A 19,635-nucleotide genomic window follows, 5' to 3' on the forward strand; every position below is an offset into this window, starting at 1 on the left:
TGCCCTTATAGAAGAGGCCCAAGAGAACTCTCTTTCCCTTTCTACTATGTGAGGATGCAATGAGAAGTCTTCAACCAGGAACGGGGTCCTCACTTGACCATGCTGGCACCCTGATCTCAGACTTCCAGCCTCCAGAAATAAATTTTTTTTTTTAACATGTCTGTGTGTTTTGTTATAGCAGTCCCAACAGATTAAGGCAGGCATGTGAAGAATCAGATGTGAAATCATTTATGGATACTGGAAAAAAAAACATCATCTGATTTCTTGGAAGTGCCTAGAAGTGAAGTATTGTGAGTAGAATTTTGACAGTAGAGGTAAAAAGTTTCCCTTAAAAGATCCCAGAATAGACTTACATAAATATAGTCAATTATATTGATCCAATCTTTGACAAAGGTGCAAAGGAAATGCAATGGAGAAAAGATAGTCTTTTCTAAAAATGGTGCTGAAACAATTTGATATCACATGGAAAGAAATAAACCTAGATCTTATATTTTCAAAAAAATTAACTAAAAATGGATTTACAGAACTAAGTATTAAACATAAAACTATAAAACACCTAGAAAGGAACACAGGAAAAAGTTTTGCTGACTTCGGGTTTGGTGATAACTTTTAGATGGAGGAAAGCTATTGACTTTGGACTTTATCCCAGGTAGAAAGGAAAGCTATTTACTAATTTAAATTTTTATGAGCTCACCCTGGAGGCCAAGTAGTACATGGATTGGATAAAGTTAAGACCGAGGGCAGGGAGACCAACTGGGAAACCATTGCCAAATGATCTCCAAATTCGTTGTGCTGTGCTTAGTCGCTCAGTCATGTCTTACCCTTTGTGACCTCAAGGACTGTAGCCCACCAGGCTCCTCTGTCCTCGGGGATTCTCCAGACAAGAATATTAGAGTAGTTTGGCATGCCCGCCTCCAGGGGATCTTCCCAACCCAGGGATTGAAGCCAGGTCTCCAGCATTGCAGGCAGATTCTTTACTGTCTGAGCCACCAGGGAAGCCCAGATAAGAGAAGGAGGTACAAGGTAACGAGCTAAACATTACTGCAACAAGATGGTTAAGTTTGCTTTTGAACATATTGATGTGCCAGAGTCCTCAGACTGATACCCAGGGAGAGGTCAGTCTAACACTTGGAGGAGCACACAGACGAATGACAAGAGGATAGCAGAGGGCCACATAAGTAGGAGGAAGAAAAGTGAGAGGCAGAAGTGTCAAGAGGAAGCTATTGAATTCATGAAACTAATCAAATGTGCAGAGGGCCACATAAGTAGGAGGAAGAAAAGTGAGAGTATAGCCCTGGGAGGCAGAAGTGTCAAGACGAAGCTACTGAATTCAAGAAACTAATCAAACATGTCTTTAGCTGGCGATAATGGTTGCCTTTGATCCAGAATAAAATCCACATTATTAAATGTGGCTTTTAATTAGGGCTCTGCAGGTCTTTTGGTAAAGTCAATAATTATATCAACGCAGGGCTTCCCGGGTGGCTCAGTGGTAAAGAATCTGCCTGCCAATGCAGGAGCCTTGGGTTTGGCCCCTGGGTCAGGAAGATCCCTTGGAAAAAGAAATGGCAATCCACTTCAGTATTCTTGCCTGGAGAATCCCATGGGCAGAGGAGCCTGGGGAGGCTACAGTCTATGGAGTCACAAAAGAGTAGGACACAACTTAGTAACTAAACAAAAACAAAAAATAGCAACTCCATGTTATTGTTATGGGAAAAGAAATCTATTGATTAATTAGTTTATTAACAAAACCTTGTTGTTGAGCAGTTACATGATATCTACCAGGAAATGTTTGCCATACCAGAGGAGGGAGGAATCTTACATTTTTGCTTCTTTCTTCTTGAAGAAGCAGATAATGTTTAGTAGACGGTACTGGTGAAATCTGCAATTAATCAGTCTTTATGCTACTGCCAAGCAGCAGCTAACTTGGAACTATTAAACCTTTTTATGAAAAGCCATGTTTGTTGTATCCTTTGTGTATAATTTTATAACTAGATTAAAATATTACTATAGACTGCTAGTTTATCTTTTTTGTTTGAAAATATGGATTATGGCAAGAAGTACAAATCTTTAAAAAATAAGGACCAAACAACTTTAAAGAAAAAATACTTCACTGTAATTTATTGAACATTCAATAAACATTCAACTAACTGCTAATAAAATGCCTTACTGAAAAAAATGATACCAAACAAAATAAATTTAAGTATTTTCTTAAAAAATCATTTTAAAGTTAGCTCTATTCAGTTAGTGACTAATACAATAAAGGCAGACAAACTTTATAAATAGCTGCTTTTATATCTTTCAGTCCATATTATTAAATGATGGCAAATACTCAATAAAACCATGTGTAGAGAACTAGGAAATAAGAGGATAAAACCAATGATATCATGAAATCATGTCTGAAGTTGCTTTGCTATCAAAATCTGTATTTTTAATCTGTTGTGAGCACTGAGACAAGCTTCACATATTACCCCCAAAAGAAACACAATGCACAATGTGACTGCCCGTTCAGCAATAGCAAGCACTACATTCATAATCATTTCATTCCAGGAATTAAATCAGGTCAGCCACAGTCTTTACCATTTCCTCTACTGTAGTGTGGTAGAAAGTCTCAGTGTCACAAAGAATCTTCTTGTCTTCTTCAATGTTTATGGCCACAGCTTTCCTCCCGAACTGACTCCTGCTTCCAATTCTGAACAAAAGAAAAATTATTCACCAGAATATCAGTTATCAAGTATTACACGAAGTACAAATGATATGAATTACTTGTTAACCACCAGTGGCTGTTTCTTTGCCAAGATTATACTTGGAGGGCTTCTAATCAGAGCACTAGATGCTAATCACAAAATCTAGAGAAGAAGAAAATATTACTTTTGTGGTTGTTCAAAAAGATTTGTCTGGCTGCAAGATCAGATTCTATCAGGCAGCCTGAGTGTTATTACTTGTAGAGCAGATTACAGAATTGTGCTTGGGGTAGAGAAATTAAAGCCTGTGCCAAAGTGGGCCAAGAGCAGGTGTTAGCCTGGGACAGACGTAAATACCAGACAAAACAAAGGGAACAGGTGTGCGATCCATTTGACACATTTTTGGAACTACAAATTGAAAATATAAATTCTGGAATGTTAACGATTGCTTAGGACTATTCTGTACAAGGCAATAACCACTAGTTACATGTGGTTATTTAAATTAAAACTAAATAAAATAGAAAATGTAACCCCCAGTTGCATTAACCGTATTTCAGTAGACACTCATGGCCTGTCACCACTGTGTTGGGCAGCATGGATATGGAACATTTCCCTCACTATAGAAAGTTCTACTGGACAGATTCGGTTTAGGACTTAAAATTTTTCTGTGTGTGGAGAACCTCTAAAAAATTTGTATGGTAACCCATATTTATCACTGATTTCTGCTCAGGTCACCTCATACACTGCAACACTATTGACTATACCACTGTATCACTATTACAGCCACAGCTCTCTACTAAAACAGATGATAGACCCAGTCAAAAATGTCTTGGGTGGAACAACTTAAAATATCAAATAACCAGGACAAGAGGAAAACAAATAGGAAAACACTGACTTGTTCTTTATCCAAACAACATGCTGTTGCACTTAAGAGTCTATGTCCTAAATCAGGCTGATACCATTTCTGAGCATCACCTCATCATCTATTCCGACCAACTACTACTATATTTTTTGACAAAGTTATTTTTATATAAGTAGTAACACATAATTCAATTTATTTAAGTGATAAAGCTACTATAACTAACCCTGGGTCAACATAAATTGCTACCAGAAAATGCCAAGAAAAATCTCAATTATTCAGGAAATCATCAAGAATGCACAAGATATGAGAAACATGACCAAAAAAAAAAAAACTTGTGTGTAAGTTAAGAAAGACAACCAGATCTAACAGCATTAGTGATGTTCCCTTTGAATATAAACTATCAGTTCAGTTCAGTTCAGTTGCTCAGTCGTGCCTGACTCTCTGTGAACCCTTGAATATAATCTATATAAAGTCCAAAATCTGAACTACATTTCACATTGTTTTCCCACTGTGTTCTGATTAACCACAAATCTTTCTAAGGACAATTTAAATACCACTTTTCATCAACACATTTCCTGATTCATTTACCTGATTTTCAAGGTTGCCTGGCTGACAAAATCGTACTTGAAAAAACAATACATGATTTATTTTTCCAGAATAAAAGCAAGTAATTCAGTGAAGATGACAAATACTCAACTGAGAATACAGTTTTCACAAGTGGGCAGATCATAGTTCATAGCCATCAATATTAGTTGTACATAAAAATACGAGCCTGAGATATGATAATATATTCAAATTCTAATTCAAAAGCAACTTCTATACAATCTTTCAGGACACAAAATGGTAATGAACTTTCTATAAATCACACCGCTGTCTGTGGAGTAAGGTCTTTATTTCCCTACATTGCTTGAGCTGACAAAGACAATGAAAAATCTTCCCCTCAACTTTTAGTAGATAAATAACATAATGAAATTAAATACCAGTAAGTCAGTATCAAAATGTAGTTTGTACCTTATCAAGGAGTTCCCTCTTGGTAATGCCCCTTTCTTTCTGTCAGCGCCTGCAAAATATGAATAAGCCTTAACTCTCAGGAGTCATTTGTTGAGTCAGGGTTTAAACTGGTAAATGTGTATGAAACCACGCATCCCTGGGTGCTACAGCGGCATGGCAGACAGGACTTGAAAGGAAACAGTCTTATTTTGAGCAGGGGGCAAAGACAATGCAGCACTTCTCAGCTACTTTGTAATTAGATCCTGCTTCAGTTTATTGAGGAAATAATGAGATATTAACAGTGTCTTAAGGAGCAGTACCAGGGAAAAACAGCTCCTGCCACATAAGAGACAGCAATCCTGACATGCGTTTCTCAGATCCAGTCTACCCTTTGCCTTGAGTCCTTTAAAAGAACAGCTTGTGTACTGGCTGGTCCCCCATATGTCACAGACAGCATACAATCTCTTCCTTACAGTATTTCAGAGAGGAAAATGTTAATTCAGATCAGCGTCAGAATAAAAAGCCGTTTGACTTCTCACTCTTAGCCCTACCATTGGAAGGAACCCATCAGAAATTCATTCTTTTAATTCTGCCAAAATACTGATATTACTGTACCAAATTTTAGAACAAAATACTCTGGTGTTAGTTACCTGTAGTTTTTCTACTATCTGGTATGGTTGTTTTTCTTCTTGTGTTTACTTTGTTAGCTTTATTGCAAGCACTAAGATACTGCAGATACTAGTTACTACAATTTTAGATTAAAGGTATAATATATACCTTTCAAAGATCAGTTCTTTCTTCACTAGAATTTGAAATGGATCTCTCAGGAACTTTTTGAGGACTTCAGCATATTGATTGGCACTAAGTCAGAAAGGGACACAACCTTAAAAAAGAGACAATGACTAATTATGATGACACATCAACTGTAACAGTTTTCATAATAATACTTAGAGGAATAATGTTTGAGACCAAGCGTCCCTGTCTTACTACAGAACTGAGCTAGACAGAGATTGTAGGAAACAATTGCTTTTGGCAGGGGAAAGGGCAATATAGCACTTCACAGCTACATTGCAACAGTTATTCCAACCTGCCCTCTGAAAAAAATCACATGCACACCTGAGTCCTTGTATTTGATTTCTGGTAAAACTCGTGGATTTGACCTTTAATCCTGTGGCTTATCAGCTTCATCCAAAATAAGCATCTTGGTCCATTTGGGAAAGTGAAAAAAAGTTTTACTTAAAGAGTGAGCTGTGCATAGAGACTTCCTTCCAGAGACCACAGTACAGAAGGAGCGGGGAGGGAAGAAGAAGTTTACATGAAGAAATCTGACAAACTCTATCACATGATCAAGGTCAACATCAATAGTAAAAACGCCTGATAGAATGAAATGAAAATGGTATTTTACCTCTGTGGTCTTCCTCCTCGAGACCCCTAACTACAGTCTATAATCTTGAGGAAAACATCAGACAAATTCCAATACAAGTGCATCCTACTAACTATCTGACCAATGCTTCCCAAAATGGTGAAGGTCATTAAAAAAAAAAAAATGGTGGGGAGGGAGAGGAATTTGAATAACTGTTACAGGCAAGAAGAGTGTAAGGAGACATAATTAAATGTCACATCATATCCTGAACAGGATCCTGGAACAGAAAAAGAATACTAGGTGAAAACTAAGGAAGCCTGAATAGATCCTGGACTTTAATTAATAATGTGTCAATGTTGGTTCATTAATTTTAACAAATGTGCCAAACTAATATAAGTTGTTAGCAATATAGGAACCTGGGAACTCTCATCCCAATTTTCCTGTAAACTTAAAATTGTTCTAAAAAATAAAGCCTATTAAAGAAAAGTCTTAGTATTATCTCTAGATATTCATGCATGGCAACTGGCTTAAACCATTAGGATAATTATTTTCCTTCCCATACCCTAAATATCACTGGTTTAAAAATGCCCTAGGAAAAATATGCCAATACTTACAAAGGTATCTCCTATATCAAATATTCTCCCTGGAGTACCAGGGATGTCATGTGCTGCCTCTTCCATCAGCTTACAGTTTTTGCATTCTATTTTGAACACTTGTTCCATACAATGCAAGCATGACAAGTTGCTCCCAGGTAGTATCCAAGTGCTAGAAGTATCTTTCGGATCTAAAAGTCAAAAGCTTAAATTACTATGTTTTGCAAATAAAGCCTCCATCACATGACTTTCAAAGCACATGGCTAAATGTTAAACTGTTTATATTTAGTTTAAAATTCTGGTCTGTGAACAGTTTTTATGCAGCACAATGTAGAATCACTTCCAAGCTTACAAGGCAGACAAATCAAACTGCTTCAAGATAAAATCCTTTTAAGCATCTCATTTTTAATTTTAGATTTTTGTGCCCTTTCAAACTCGGGATCCTCAGTTTTCTACACATACCAGCTAAATAAAGAACCCAAACAAACATTTTCTACATTATTCTTTTATGTATAAGACACATAAGTAGGGAAACAAGCTCTATATTTATAGATCCATGGCAAATTGTTCTGATATGTATTCACTGATTATCATTCACTTCAAAAATAAGTATCTTTCCAATAGGAAACATACAGCCTTGAGTTTTTTATCCCATTGTTTTTTAATTGGCAGACTTGATTTTAATAAAGCCTATAGCTTTGTTAAGAAAAGCTTTATTTTACAGCTAACATAGCAATAAGCTTTGAAAATAGATAGCAAGCAACAGATGTATCACAAGTGACAAAGATTCCTAACTAATTACAGAGACCGCAGTTTTCATGTTGCAAAATTGCATTTAAACTTAATAATAACAAAAAGAGCATAGATCCTGTCTACTATAAAAGAAAGAAAGCTTTAATTTCTTGGTCTGTTGAAAGCCCAGGTGAAGTGGACTACCATGAATTTATTTTATTACAAGTCTATCCAGTGTGCAAATTTCTGTAGCCCTTTGAGGAGGCTTGCTGCAGGCACAAAGAATACAAATAGTTGGATTCACCCCTGGTTGAAGTTTTCTCTGGCAACAGCTAGTAATAATTGGTAGCATTTATAAACCTTGGGGATGGTGGAACTGGTTTTTGGTAGTTATGATTTTAGAGATAAACCAAGGCTCCGAAATGTTAAATAACTTGTTTACTATCACTTAGGTAACAGTCAATAGTTGCTAAGATTAGACCTTTAATTTTCATAATTCCACATTCTCTTCAAGGTGGTGGAAAGGTTTTTCTGGAGAAAAACTGGAAAAAGTTCCCAAGAGGAATTTTAGAGAATAGTTTGTAAGTGAACTACGTTAATACTGTAGACACTAAGGAAGTAAAAAGAAATATAAAACTCCTACAAAGCTTGACATTTGGTTTTTAAAACATACTAAGTATACCTCACCATAAATAGCACTGACCATAAACCTATTTTTTGGCTTTATTTCTCACCCTATAGTCATTTTCTTTCCCTTGGAGAGTGCTAATGTTTCTTTCTGTTTATAACACAATGAATATTAAAGCATGTAAGATTATACATGGGGAACAATTTCTGAGACTAAAATATAAAATTTTATTATATTACCCTGGCTTACAGATTTGTGATTTGGTAAAGTTAGTATATTATGGTTTAAAATATCTGCTTTAACTATTATTGAATAGTACGTTTCTTTGCACTGAAACTCACAATATTCATAATATTCTTGATTACTTGGCTTTTTTCAACTTAAAACTAAAATACTTATTATCTAATAATTTATGCCAAAAATTCACATTTACTAAAAGTGTAATGGTTAATCATAGATAAAATTAATAAATTTCAATGTCCCAGGCACTTGACAAGAATTTAATACAACAATCCTATGAAGTGGATACAATTATTATCATTTCTACTTTAAAGAAGAGGAGATGGAGGCCCAGAAAGATTACGAAACTTGCCTACTGCCATCAAAGTGTGAAACTAAAGTTTTGAACCCAGGTGTGTCTCATTCCAGAATACCCTTCACCGCCTTAATCATTACCTATGCAATGATGTCCCTACATTCTCTTGCATGAATATAACCTTATCCACTGATATCAAAGTCAAATGATAGGCCATTGTGATTTAATACATGTGTAATATACTTTCATCATCACACAGTAAGTCAATATTCCTTGACAATTTAATACAGTTTCTTCCCTTAAATATAAGGTAAATGCCACAGCAAAGAACCTAATATAAAACAACTTTCCAGGCCCCCTGAAAGATAAATTTGCTTTTGTTAGGTTCATTCTAACAATTAAAAGAGCTCCCCGGGAATTTTTCTTTGAAATGCACACCTGAGAGGGACAGCAGAACTGAAATGGCTTTTAAAGTGTCCTGGCCCCGTTACTTACTAGTTGCATAATCTTGGGCTGCATTAGAACACGGATTATAATACTCCCTATATAGGCAGTGCTATGAAAGGACACTGTAAATGGTTAGGAGGTTGTATAAATGGTATTCTTGTTTAGGACTGCCAAATAAAAAACAGGACGCCCAGTTAAGCTTCAGACAAATAAATACTGTTTTATATTTTTAATTTAATTTGATATCGGAGACATTTATAATAAAAATTGTGTTGTTTATCTGAAATTTAAATTTTAACCAGCATCCTGTATTTTAATCGCTGAATCTGTCAACCCTATTCTTGCCCCCAAAGGTAGGAGTGCCTGGAGGATGGTAGGCCCAGTTCCATTCCCCCCACTCCCACCGCTAACGGGAGAAACTAAGGCAAAGGGCAGGTTGAAGAGTGACTCTCGAGCAGGGGGAGAAAGGAGAGGGCTGGGTGGAGAAGGACTTCTCACGGGTGGGGCTGAAATCAGAATCCGCTGACAAGCAGATTCTACCGAGCCTCCCGAACCCCCGCAACTCGGATCGCTCAGGCGGGCCAACACCCCACGCCCCCATCCCTGGGCAGGAACACAGCCGCCTTTCCACCCACCGTTGCCAGGGCGGCAGCAGCAGCAGCAGGCTCTGGACTAGCTGCCACCGGTTCCTCTCAGTCGCCATCAGCAGCACCGACATCACAGAGGCCGCCGCCATGTCCCTGGAGCCTGGACGCTTGTTGATGTACAACGCCGTCTCAGATGTGACCCAAATCGTCCCTCCGAGCGTATAGAAGTCTCTTGTCCTCCTCTGGCCACCGTCCAGTCCGATCCAAGAAGTAGGCCAATCCGAGCGAGGCATTCGGAGGGGGCGTCACCGCTAAAACCAATCAAAGAAGAGAGCAGAGCTGCAGTGCCGGAGATGGCTGCGTGCCCGTGGGGGTCCCTCCTTTGTTCGTCCCTTGGGGTGGGATCCAACTAGGGTGGGGCCTGCTGTTCTCAGACCTTTTAGGCTACCTGCGTGCCCTACGGATATTTCTTTCTGTAGTTTATGGGGTTCTTTTTCTCTTATGGGCTTCAGGGCGAAGAGCCCTTACAGAGTTTTCTGAGGGCAAGAAAAAAGGGAACGTCCTGATATAAAAGGGTGTGGGATATGAAAAATACACCATTTTATGTTTCCAAAAATGTGAAAAACATGTATTTAAAACAAATCCTCCTAATTGTCTCAAAATTGAAATTACAGAATTTTAAAATAAACCTGTTTTTTCTGTATTGTTATGTTTAAAAAATTGAGATATAATTGACACATAGCATTGTATAAGTTTAAACTGTACAACCTATTGATTTGATACCTTTATGTATTGCAATAAGATTGCCGCCATAGGATTAGCCAACACCTCTTTCGTGTCACATAATTATGATTTCTTTTTTGGTGAGACATTTAAGATCTACTCTCCTAGCAACGTTGAAATACAGGATACAGTATTGTTGACTACAATCACTAGTACAGTGCATTATATCTCTAGAACTTACTAGTCTTCTAGTTGTAAGTTTGTAGACTATTTTTACAGGAATAATGAGCATAAGATAGAGCTTAACCCTTCCCCCACTTTAAAAAATCAGGTTATTCTTACTATTGAGATTTAAGAGTTCCTTGTATGAGATTTAAGAGTTCTTGTATTTTAACAGTCCTTTTTTTTTTTTTTTAAAGAGTTCTTTGTATGGTTTAGATAATAGTCCTTTTTTTTTAAGTTATATTTTTCATACATATTTTCTATCAACCCATTACTTCTCCTTTTATTCTCTTAATAGTATCTTTCACACAGCAGAAAAGCTTCATTTTAATGAAGTCTATCTTATCAAGTTTTTCTTTCATGGTACATACCTTTGGTATTGTACCTAGAAACTCTTCACCAAATCCTAGGTTATCTAGATTTTCTCCTATGTTATGTTGTTGTTTGTTGTTGTTTTTCATTTGCTAAGTGGTGTTGGAGAAGACTCTTGAGAGTCCCTTGGACTGCAAGGAGATCCAACCAGTCCATTCTGAAGGAGATCAACCCTGGGATTTCTTTGGAGGGAATGATGCTAAAGCTGAAACTCCAGTACTTTGGCCACCTCATGCGAAGAGTTGACTCATTGGAAAAGACTTTGATGCTGGGAGGGATTGGGGGCAGGAGGAGAAGGGGACGACAGAGGATGAGATGGCTGGATGGCATCACTGACTCGATGGACGTGAGTCTGAGTGAACTCCCGGAGTTGGTGATGGACAGGGAGGCCTGGCGTGCTGCGATTCATGGGGTCGCAGAGTCGGACACGACTGAGCAACTGAACTGAACTGAACTGAAGTCATGTCCGACTCTTTGCAACCCCATGGACTGCAGTACACCAAGCTTCCCTGTCCTTCACCATCTCCTGGAGTTAGCTCAAACTCATGTCTATTGAGTCGGTGATACTATCCAACCATCTCATCTTCTGCCCATTTCTCCTCCTGCACTCAGTCTTTCCCAGCATCAGGGTCTTTTCCAATGAGTCGGGTCTTCGAATCAGGTGGCCAAAGTATTGGAGCTCCAGTTTCAGCATCAACATTTTCAATGAATATTCAGGGTTGAATTCCTTTCAGATTTACTAATTTGATTTCCTTGCTGTCCAAGGGACTCTCAAGCGTCTCTTCCAGCACCACAGTTTGAAAGCATCAATTCTAAAAAAAAAAAAAAAAGAAAGCATCAATTCTTTGGTGCTCAGCCTTCTTTATGGTCCAACTCTCATATTCATATATGACTACTGGTATGACTACCATACATAGCTATGACTATACGGACCTTAGCTGGCAAAGTGATGTCTCTGCTTTTTAATACACTGTCTAGGTTTGTCATAGCTTTTCTTCCAAGGAGCAAATGTCTTTGAATTTCATGGCTGCTGTCACCATCCACAGTAATTTGGGAACCCAAGAAAATAAAATCTGCCACTGTTTCCACTTTTCTGCCTTCTATTTGTCATGAAGTGATGGGATGGGATGCCATGATCTTAATTTTTTGAATGTTGAGTTTTAAGCCAGCTTTCTCACTGTCCTCTTTCACCATCATCAAGAGGCTTTTTATTTCCTCTTAAATTTCTGCCATTAGAGTGGTATCATCTGCATATCTGAGGTTGTTGATATTTCTCCTAGCAATCTTGATTCCAGCTTGTCATTCATCCAACCTGGCATTTTGCATGATATACTCTGCATAGAAGTTAAATGAGCAGAGTGATAATATACAGCTTTGATGTACTCCTTTCCCAATTTTGAACCAGGTTGTTGTTGTTCCATGTCCAGTTCTAACTGTTGCTTCTTGACCTGCATACAGGTTTCTCAGGAGACAAGTAAGGTGGTCTGGTATTCACATCTTTTTAAGAATTTTCCACAGTTTCTTGTGATCCACATAGTCAACGAAGCAGAAGTAGATGTTTTTCTGGAATTCCCTTGCTTTCTCTATGGCCCAATGTATGTTGCCAATTTGATCTCTGGTTCCTCTGTCTTTTCTAAATCCAGCTTGTACATCTGGAAGTTCTCAGTTCATGTACTGTTGAAGGCTAGCTTGAAGGATTTTGAGCGTTACCTTGCTAGCACGTGAAATGAGTGCAAATACATGGTAGTTTGAACATTCTTTGGCATTGCCCTTCTATGGGATTGGAATGAAAACTGTTATGGGAATTTTATTGTTTTGTGTTTTACATTTAGGTCAGTGATTCCTTTTGAGTTAATTTTCTGAAGGGAAAAATTATTCCATACAACAATTGTTTTCATTTTGTTTTAATTATGTATATTTATGTCTGCTGTGTCATAAGGTAAAATTTATATCATGCTATGGTTTGCAGTCTAAGAAGTTTGAATAGCTTTGCCGTAGTCAGTGGTGCTCACTGTGTGGTCCCAGGACCAGCAGCATCAGTAATCCTGGGTACTTGTTAGAAATGCAGATTCTCAGATCTCATCTCACACTACTGAATCAGAATCCCTGAAGGCAAGGACTAGGAGTTTGTATTTTTTAAAAATTCATCTATATTTCCAGGTGATTCTGCTAGTTTGAGAACCACTGATTTAGACTAAACCAGGTGGCCCAATGGTACCTCACCTCATTTGTGGCACCCAGGGTGGATCCTTTGTCTTTCTCTTCATTGTCAGAGGCATTGCTGACAATCCACCAAAAGGGAGGTAGAATCTACTTTGGTAGTGATTGGAGGATGATTTGTCTTTCCAAGCCCAGGCAAATCCTTACCTGAAGGCAGAAAATGGTCTAGAGTCATATGTTTAGTGAAACACACTTTGGTTCTTATACCAACAGCATCTACAAAATGAGACTAAAGCCATACAGGGTTACTGTGGGGCTTAAACGATGTTTGTGAAATGCCTGCCATTACAGCAGGTGGCACAGAGCAGTCACCTACTATATGGTGGTGATAGCTGCTGTAATTGACACTGCCTATTACAACTGGTAAAGAATCTGCTTGCAATGCAGGAGAGCCCAGTTCAATCCCTGGCTTGGGACTATCCCCCAGAGAAGGGATAGGCTACCTACTCCAGTATTCATGGGCTTCCCTGGTGGCTCAGATGGTAAAGATTCCGCCTGCAGTGCGGGAGACCTGGGCTCGATCCCTGGGTTGGGAAGATCCCCTGGAGGAGGGCATGGCAACCCACTCCAGTGTTGTTGCCTGGAGAATCCCTATGGATAGAGGAGCCTGGCAGGCTACAGTTCATGGGATTGCAAAGAGTTGGATACTACTGAGCGACTAAGCACATTGCAACCTTCGGCATATAATTGATACTCATTAGATGTGACTGATTATTAATTTGTTCAGTAGAGAGGAAGGCAGGCTATTCTGACTTGTTCCTTGATTTTGCCATACATTAGAGTAATGTAATTTGTCAGAGACAAGAGATAAATCATAATTAGGATAGATAAAAAGAGGCACAGAAGGGAGGAGGGCGGTGGAGGAGAGAAGACAGGAAGCCTGTCCATGTTCACAAGAAAAATGGAGATAATGACTGTTTTCTTGAAGGAACAAGGAGGTATGGGCTATTGAAAGCTATGCTTATTTCTGCTTAGTTATATGATTTCAGAACTGCAAAAGGGACCTTGGGTATCACAGACCTACTCCCTCATAGCCCAGGTATAGTAGCTGAGGCCCCAGAGAGTGTGTGTTAAAGATGAGGGGACAGAACTAGTTTCTGAGGACAGACACTGCCTGTTACATCTTGCCATAAATCAGCCAATTCATCTCCATGGAAACCCCTGAAGATTGTGAAGGTACAGATATGGGAAGGAGAGCTGCCTTCTGAATGTGATTTATTTCTTTCCTTTTTCTCTCATTCCTATTCATAAGCTTCTCATTACTCTTCCCTTCTCCCTTCCCTTCCATCTATGATTCTCACCCATAAGAACCTGACTTAATCCAAGAAGCTGAGTTCACTGAATCTGCAAATTCCAGAAAGTCTCACATTATCAGTCTCCTCAGCAACATGTTGCTTTCTAGGGACCAGTTCACAGTTGGCTCTGACTGGGCACCGGATACTACTACTACCAACAGGAAAGCCTTCATTTGGTTCCTCAAAAATACTTGTCATCCTTGAAGAGCCAGAAACTACTGTGGAAACACAACCCAAAGCTATATTACTCCTTTGGATCTTTAACCCCTCTCTGAATTCCTTGCAAGGGGTTGCTATGAAAATGGTTGCTCTACTTGTGCAGGCAAAGTGCACAGAGCCCAGTCATAGGAGGGAAGAATCTCTGCACAAATTTCACTCTGCAGGTGGCTTAACACCATCTCTTAACCACAGCCCACAATTGTTAGCAGAAAGCGTTAAAGAACATCTCCAAATGTCTGGGTTGAGGAGCTATTACTAGAAATTTCATCCAAGGTGTTTGGGGTTCGGCTTTTTACATGAAAAAGAGGAAACGTGAGCTTTCTAGAATTGGCTCAGAACCTGTGGGTGATCCTGGCACTCTCGCGACCAGGTCCCTCCTTTTACGAATGGATTTGGGGGACAACCTGGCCAGATTTGCATTTGCTCAGGCTTTTCACGTGGGCTTCTGAATTCGGTTACTCCGCCTGTCAGGTAGTATCTGGAGCCACCTAATGAAGCCCTGCGACGGCATCCACCACTGGATAGTTGCAGAGCAGACGCTCCTGCGGCTGACGGAGGATTCTCAAGGATGCTGTGCCAGAGCCTTTCCTGAAGGGAGCGCTGGCGCGCCTGTTGGCTGGCGCAACGCTGGCGAGCTGCACAAAGGAAGAGGCCCACACGGTGGAGTCACTCGTTACGTACCCGCCTGCTGAGTCCGGCTGCTGCACAGCCCGCGCTCCCAGCTCCAAATGCGAGTGTGTCCAGTGGACGCTGATAACTGAACGGGACAACCCCTAATAGGGGGAAACAAATTCTAGCCACCCCTAGTTCCCTGGAGTCACGAGATGGGACGGTCAACTGCACCTCATACAGCCCTTCTTCCAAAGCACCGGCGGGCGGCCGCAGAACTTCCTGCCAGTCCCTTTCTTGCCTGGGCTTCTCCACAGATACCAGGCGAGGGGGCGGGGTGTGGGGTGGGAGTGGGGGTAGGGCGGGATACCAAACTGAAGTCGCTGTCTCCTCTCCCTGACAGCTGGAGGACAGATCTTGAATCGCACCCAGTCTTAAGGGATGATTCAAGATATGTTCCTAGTGGCTCAGACAGTAAGGAATCTGCCTGCAATGCAAGAGACCTGAGTTCCATCCTCCGATCAGGAAGATCCCCTGGAGAAGGAAATGGCAACCCACTCCAGTATTCTTTCCTGGAGAATGCTATGGACTGAAGAGCCAGGTGGCTTACAGTCCTTGGGGTTGCAGAGTCGGACACCAATGAGCAACTAACACTTACGGGAGTGGGCACATCATCTCCCTGAATACGGACACGCGCGTGCGCACCTCTCGGGGCGCGTCGGGCACCGCCCCCCGGGCGGGGAAAGGTGCGCGCGGAGGCGGGGAGCGCTGCAACGCGCTGTGAGGCGGCGTAGGCGGCGCGGAGGCCGCCTCCAGGTTCCTCAGCACCTCTGCTCCTCAGTCCTCCGCAGCCGCCGAGTCAGCCCGCCTCCTGTGGGCTGACAGAGGATACTTCATCCCGACCCTCCCAGGAGGCAGAGCCAAAGATCGGACCTCAGATCCAGAAACCTATTCACCCGCCTCGACCCAGGAAGCCAGAAGCAGGGTTACGGCGAGATTGGGGCGACGTGCTCTTCTCACCTTTGGAACTGCTACTTTCCTGTCTCCCAAAGGCAGTCGTCGCGTTGGGAAAGCCCCTGGACCTAATCTTTAAATTTACCCCCTGCGGAGCGTGGCTGGCGTCCTCTAGCCGCGCGGCCGTGGAGAGTTGGCCTTGACTGGGAGTGACTCTCGTTTTGTGCCTTAGGAGAGCGAGAAAAAGTGTGAGGGCCGAACATCCTTTGGAGGAGATGCCTTTAAATAGTCATCCATAGCACCGATAGAACCAGATTTGTGTTGCTTTGTTTTGTTTATACCGAGTGGTTTTTCGGTGAAATGCTGTTTTGGTTAAAAGAAGAAATGGCCCCTCAGGAGTTCACACGGCGACTGGCCACAGTGATCACTCATGTCGGTAAATGAAGCTTTTTAAAATCTTGCGTTTTATTAATGGAGGGTGGGGGCGTTGTCTGGGGCTTCCCTCACAGCAGCCCTGGGATGGCCTTGGGTGTGGACCTCGCTGCCTTGAGTGCTGCTCTGTAACGGGCATCCCTGAAGCGCAGCGCTCGCAGCCCTCGAGTCCGCCGCGTCTGGCGGAGCCGGGGTAGGCTGCGGGGCAGGGGTCTTCACCAGGCAATTGCCAAGTCTGTTGAACCCTACACCGAGGGCTCCCTGGAGGTTAGGATCTGTTACCCGCTGCTGACCGTGGGCAAGGGTGGCGAGTTGTGTCGTAATTGATGCGACTAGAAAGGAGAGGGAACAGGAGGAAGGGAGGCCGATGCTTTCCAGTAGAAACTGCTGCCAAGGCACTGGGAGACGGGGTGCCGAGGTGCGGGCCACAGTAGAGGTCCTCTGCGCAGTCCTGTTCCCTGGCCTGTCCCGTGGCAGTGCTGCCTGGCGGTGTCGCCCCATCCCTGGTGAAACCCACTGAGAAACCTCTGGAAGCCCCGGGAGATTGAGCAGTTTTAATCCTCTTCCGTTAGATAAAAAAGGGGAGCAAAACATGCGTGCCTTCTTCCTGAAATAAGGGTTATGGTGGAAAGACAGGACATTGAGACAGTGGCAAGGTTAATTCTTTTTATCATTCCCGCCACCCCTGCGCCTTCCCTGGACCTCCTTAAGTAAAAAACGCATTCAGGTTCAGATCTTTTGAATTTAGCTGACTAGAATTATCCTGATCATTTTCTCTGTTGCCCACTTCACTTTGAGGTCCTTCTGTGAATGTAAATCAGTTTTCATTGATAAAGTCAGTACGTTTTCAATCTTTGTTCCACCCATTTGTTAAAACTGCCTTCTTGGTATTTATATGATAAATATTGCTTCAATTAGCCATCAGTGCTCTTTGAGCACCCTAGGTCAATGTGTTTAGTACGATAATGATACATACATTATTCATACGTATGGAATGATACACATGTGGGGATAGACTTTGGAAAATGATTTATGGATACATGGGGAGGCTCAGTTTTGATGATTCAGTTTTAAAACATGTTTCTGGTGCCCAGTGTGGCCACTGAACTGGTTTTTAAGACAAAAGGTCAGTAGAATTCTACCAGGAAAGACTGAATGTGAAATACTGATGAAGGCAGGATAAAATAAAACAGAACTGCGAGTCTGAAATATACTGAATGCTGAGATGATTGTGCTAATACCAACTGGGAAAGAGCAGTGAACTGGGGGTACGACTGTCTGAATTTGAATCCTGCCCTAGAAAAGTCATGTAACTTCAGACTGGAAAATGGGAATTTTAATAATCCTTCCCACCCAGCTCAAAGTCTGCTTGTAAGATAATGTGGGTGAAAACACCATTTAACCTGTGACTGTGTTATTGGTCCTATTCTTGGACCCTTTGCCACTAAAGATATTGAGCAGATCACTGGGCCTCTTTCAGGGTGAAGCTTCCCATCAGTTAAACAAGGAGGTAGATGTGGACAATTATTCTCACCTGTTTCTCTGGATGTAGGCTCTTCTTGAAGATATGGTAGGCAGTATATTCCTTGGCTGACACCAGGCTGCCTGTGGGGCCCAGACTATGGTATTTTCTTCTCCACCTTGCTCCCTCCCTCTTTCCGTAGTCAGCTCCATGATACAAACATGAATTTGTTGTAGTTTATGCCCTCAAAGAACTTCTCATGACCCCTGGCATTTGTGTGCTTTGCAGCATTCTGTCTCTTCCTGTGTATCCCCACAAACCTGTGAAGTAGGTGGGGTATACATTGTCACTCCTATCTTACCGTAAAGGAATTGAGACTTGGGAGGTACATCATTTAAGGCTTCAAGAGGTTAACCAGTCACAGGTTTAGGACTAGAAGGTACTTTTCAGATGCTCTGTTTGAGGATCTTACTGAGGGGTTCTCTAACCCTGAAGCTGCGTTGGCCTTCATGGAGAACTGAACTGTGTAGCTAGTAAAGCTTCTCATAGACTGGATTGGCTCTGTTTTTTTTTTTTTTTTCCTTCTTCCAGTTTTACTGATATATAATTAACATACAGCAAGCACTGTATAAGTTTGAGATGTATAATGATTTGACTTAAACACATCATGAAACTATTACCACAATAAGTTTAGTGAATATCCATCATTTCATTGAGATACAACATTGTGTGCTAAGTTGCTTGAATCATGTCTGACTCTTTCCAAGGCTACAGACTGTAGCCTGCCAGGCTCCTCTGTCCATGGGATTCTCCACGCAAGAGTAGTGGAGTGGGTTGCCATGGCCTCCTTCAGAGATGCAACATTAAAGAAATATAAAAAAACTTCTTTGTTACTTGTCATGAGAACTCTTAGAAATTATCCTCTTAACAGCTTTCATATATAATGTACCTGAATTACATTTATCATGTTATACATTATATCCCTAGTACTTATTTATCTTATAACTGGAAGTTTATACTTTTTGACTCCCTTCGTCCAATTCCCGTTTCCCCTACCCTCTTCTTCTGGTAACCACAGATCTGATCTCTTTTTCTACAAGTTTGTGTTTTGAAGTATAGGATTGGCTCTGCATTTGACTTCGGGCATTTCCTTGATGAGCGGCCTGTGAGGGGGTGTGATCATGAGTTGGGGAAGGATTGAGAAGTGCTTGGAGCAAGATGTAGAACATTCTCCTGGTCCTGTGCTACCCACTCAACTGGGCAATAGTGCTGTCATATTAATTTGGCCACTTCTGCCTCTCAGTCGGTTCCTCCTCCAGCTGGGGTTTCTGCTCTTTCCACAGTCCTTTAGATTTGACAGTTCAGGTCTGGGGCCTGATGATTCAGTTTCTGAAATATCTCATGAGTCTCTTTCCTCTGTCCATTCCCACTGCTACCTGCCTGTGACCTGCTTCAGAGTGTCATTTCCTCCTGACTAACCCTTATGCAAGCCTCCTGCCTTTCTTGTGTTTGCCTCTAATCTATACCAGGAATAAAAACAACAGCAAAGCCACACACACAGAGTACTGTGTACTCTAGAACCTTTGATGATATCCATACATAGTCATTGTCTGTAGCCTGGAGTACAAGCTCTGTACTCTTTGGCACCCTTCCTGTCTTACTCCCCAATACCTGATATTTCTACACCTATGGTTGCTTAACTCAGGCTC

General features: G+C 41.2%; 1 protein-coding gene, 1 long non-coding RNA gene and 2 other non-coding genes across 4 annotated transcripts in view; 1 reads left to right on the forward strand and 3 right to left on the reverse strand.

The window, feature by feature from the left end:
• Nucleotides 1-2,236: 2,236 nt before the first annotated feature.
• On the reverse strand, nucleotides 2,237-9,618 carry LOC128053915 (uncharacterized). The gene is made up of 5 exons (XR_008199973.1): nucleotides 9,467-9,618; nucleotides 6,511-6,680; nucleotides 5,311-5,416; nucleotides 4,555-4,603; nucleotides 2,237-2,689 (listed from the first exon to the last, which is right to left on the reverse strand). It is a non-coding gene; the product is annotated as an uncharacterized LOC128053915 (long non-coding RNA).
• On the reverse strand, nucleotides 4,671-4,802 carry LOC128058330 (small nucleolar RNA SNORA63). The gene has a single exon (XR_008200443.1). It is a non-coding gene; the product is annotated as a small nucleolar RNA SNORA63 (small nucleolar RNA).
• LOC128058526 (small nucleolar RNA SNORA81) lies at nucleotides 5,138-5,312 on the reverse strand. Its single transcript, XR_008200498.1, has one exon. It is a non-coding gene; the product is annotated as a small nucleolar RNA SNORA81 (small nucleolar RNA).
• Nucleotides 9,619-16,392: 6,774 nt separating the features above from the next.
• Nucleotides 16,393-19,635, forward strand: part of MCF2L2 (MCF.2 cell line derived transforming sequence-like 2) — a 275,208-nt gene continuing 271,965 nt past the window's right edge. The window contains exon 1 of the mRNA XM_052642999.1: nucleotides 16,393-16,468. Coding sequence (XP_052498959.1) covers nucleotides 16,393-16,468 — 76 coding nt within the window. The remainder of the gene's footprint in view (nucleotides 16,469-19,635) is intronic.

The sequence above is a fragment of the Budorcas taxicolor genome, chromosome 1, assembly GCF_023091745.1.
Source record: "Budorcas taxicolor isolate Tak-1 chromosome 1, Takin1.1, whole genome shotgun sequence".
NCBI classification, from domain to species: Eukaryota; Metazoa; Chordata; class Mammalia; order Artiodactyla; family Bovidae; genus Budorcas; species Budorcas taxicolor.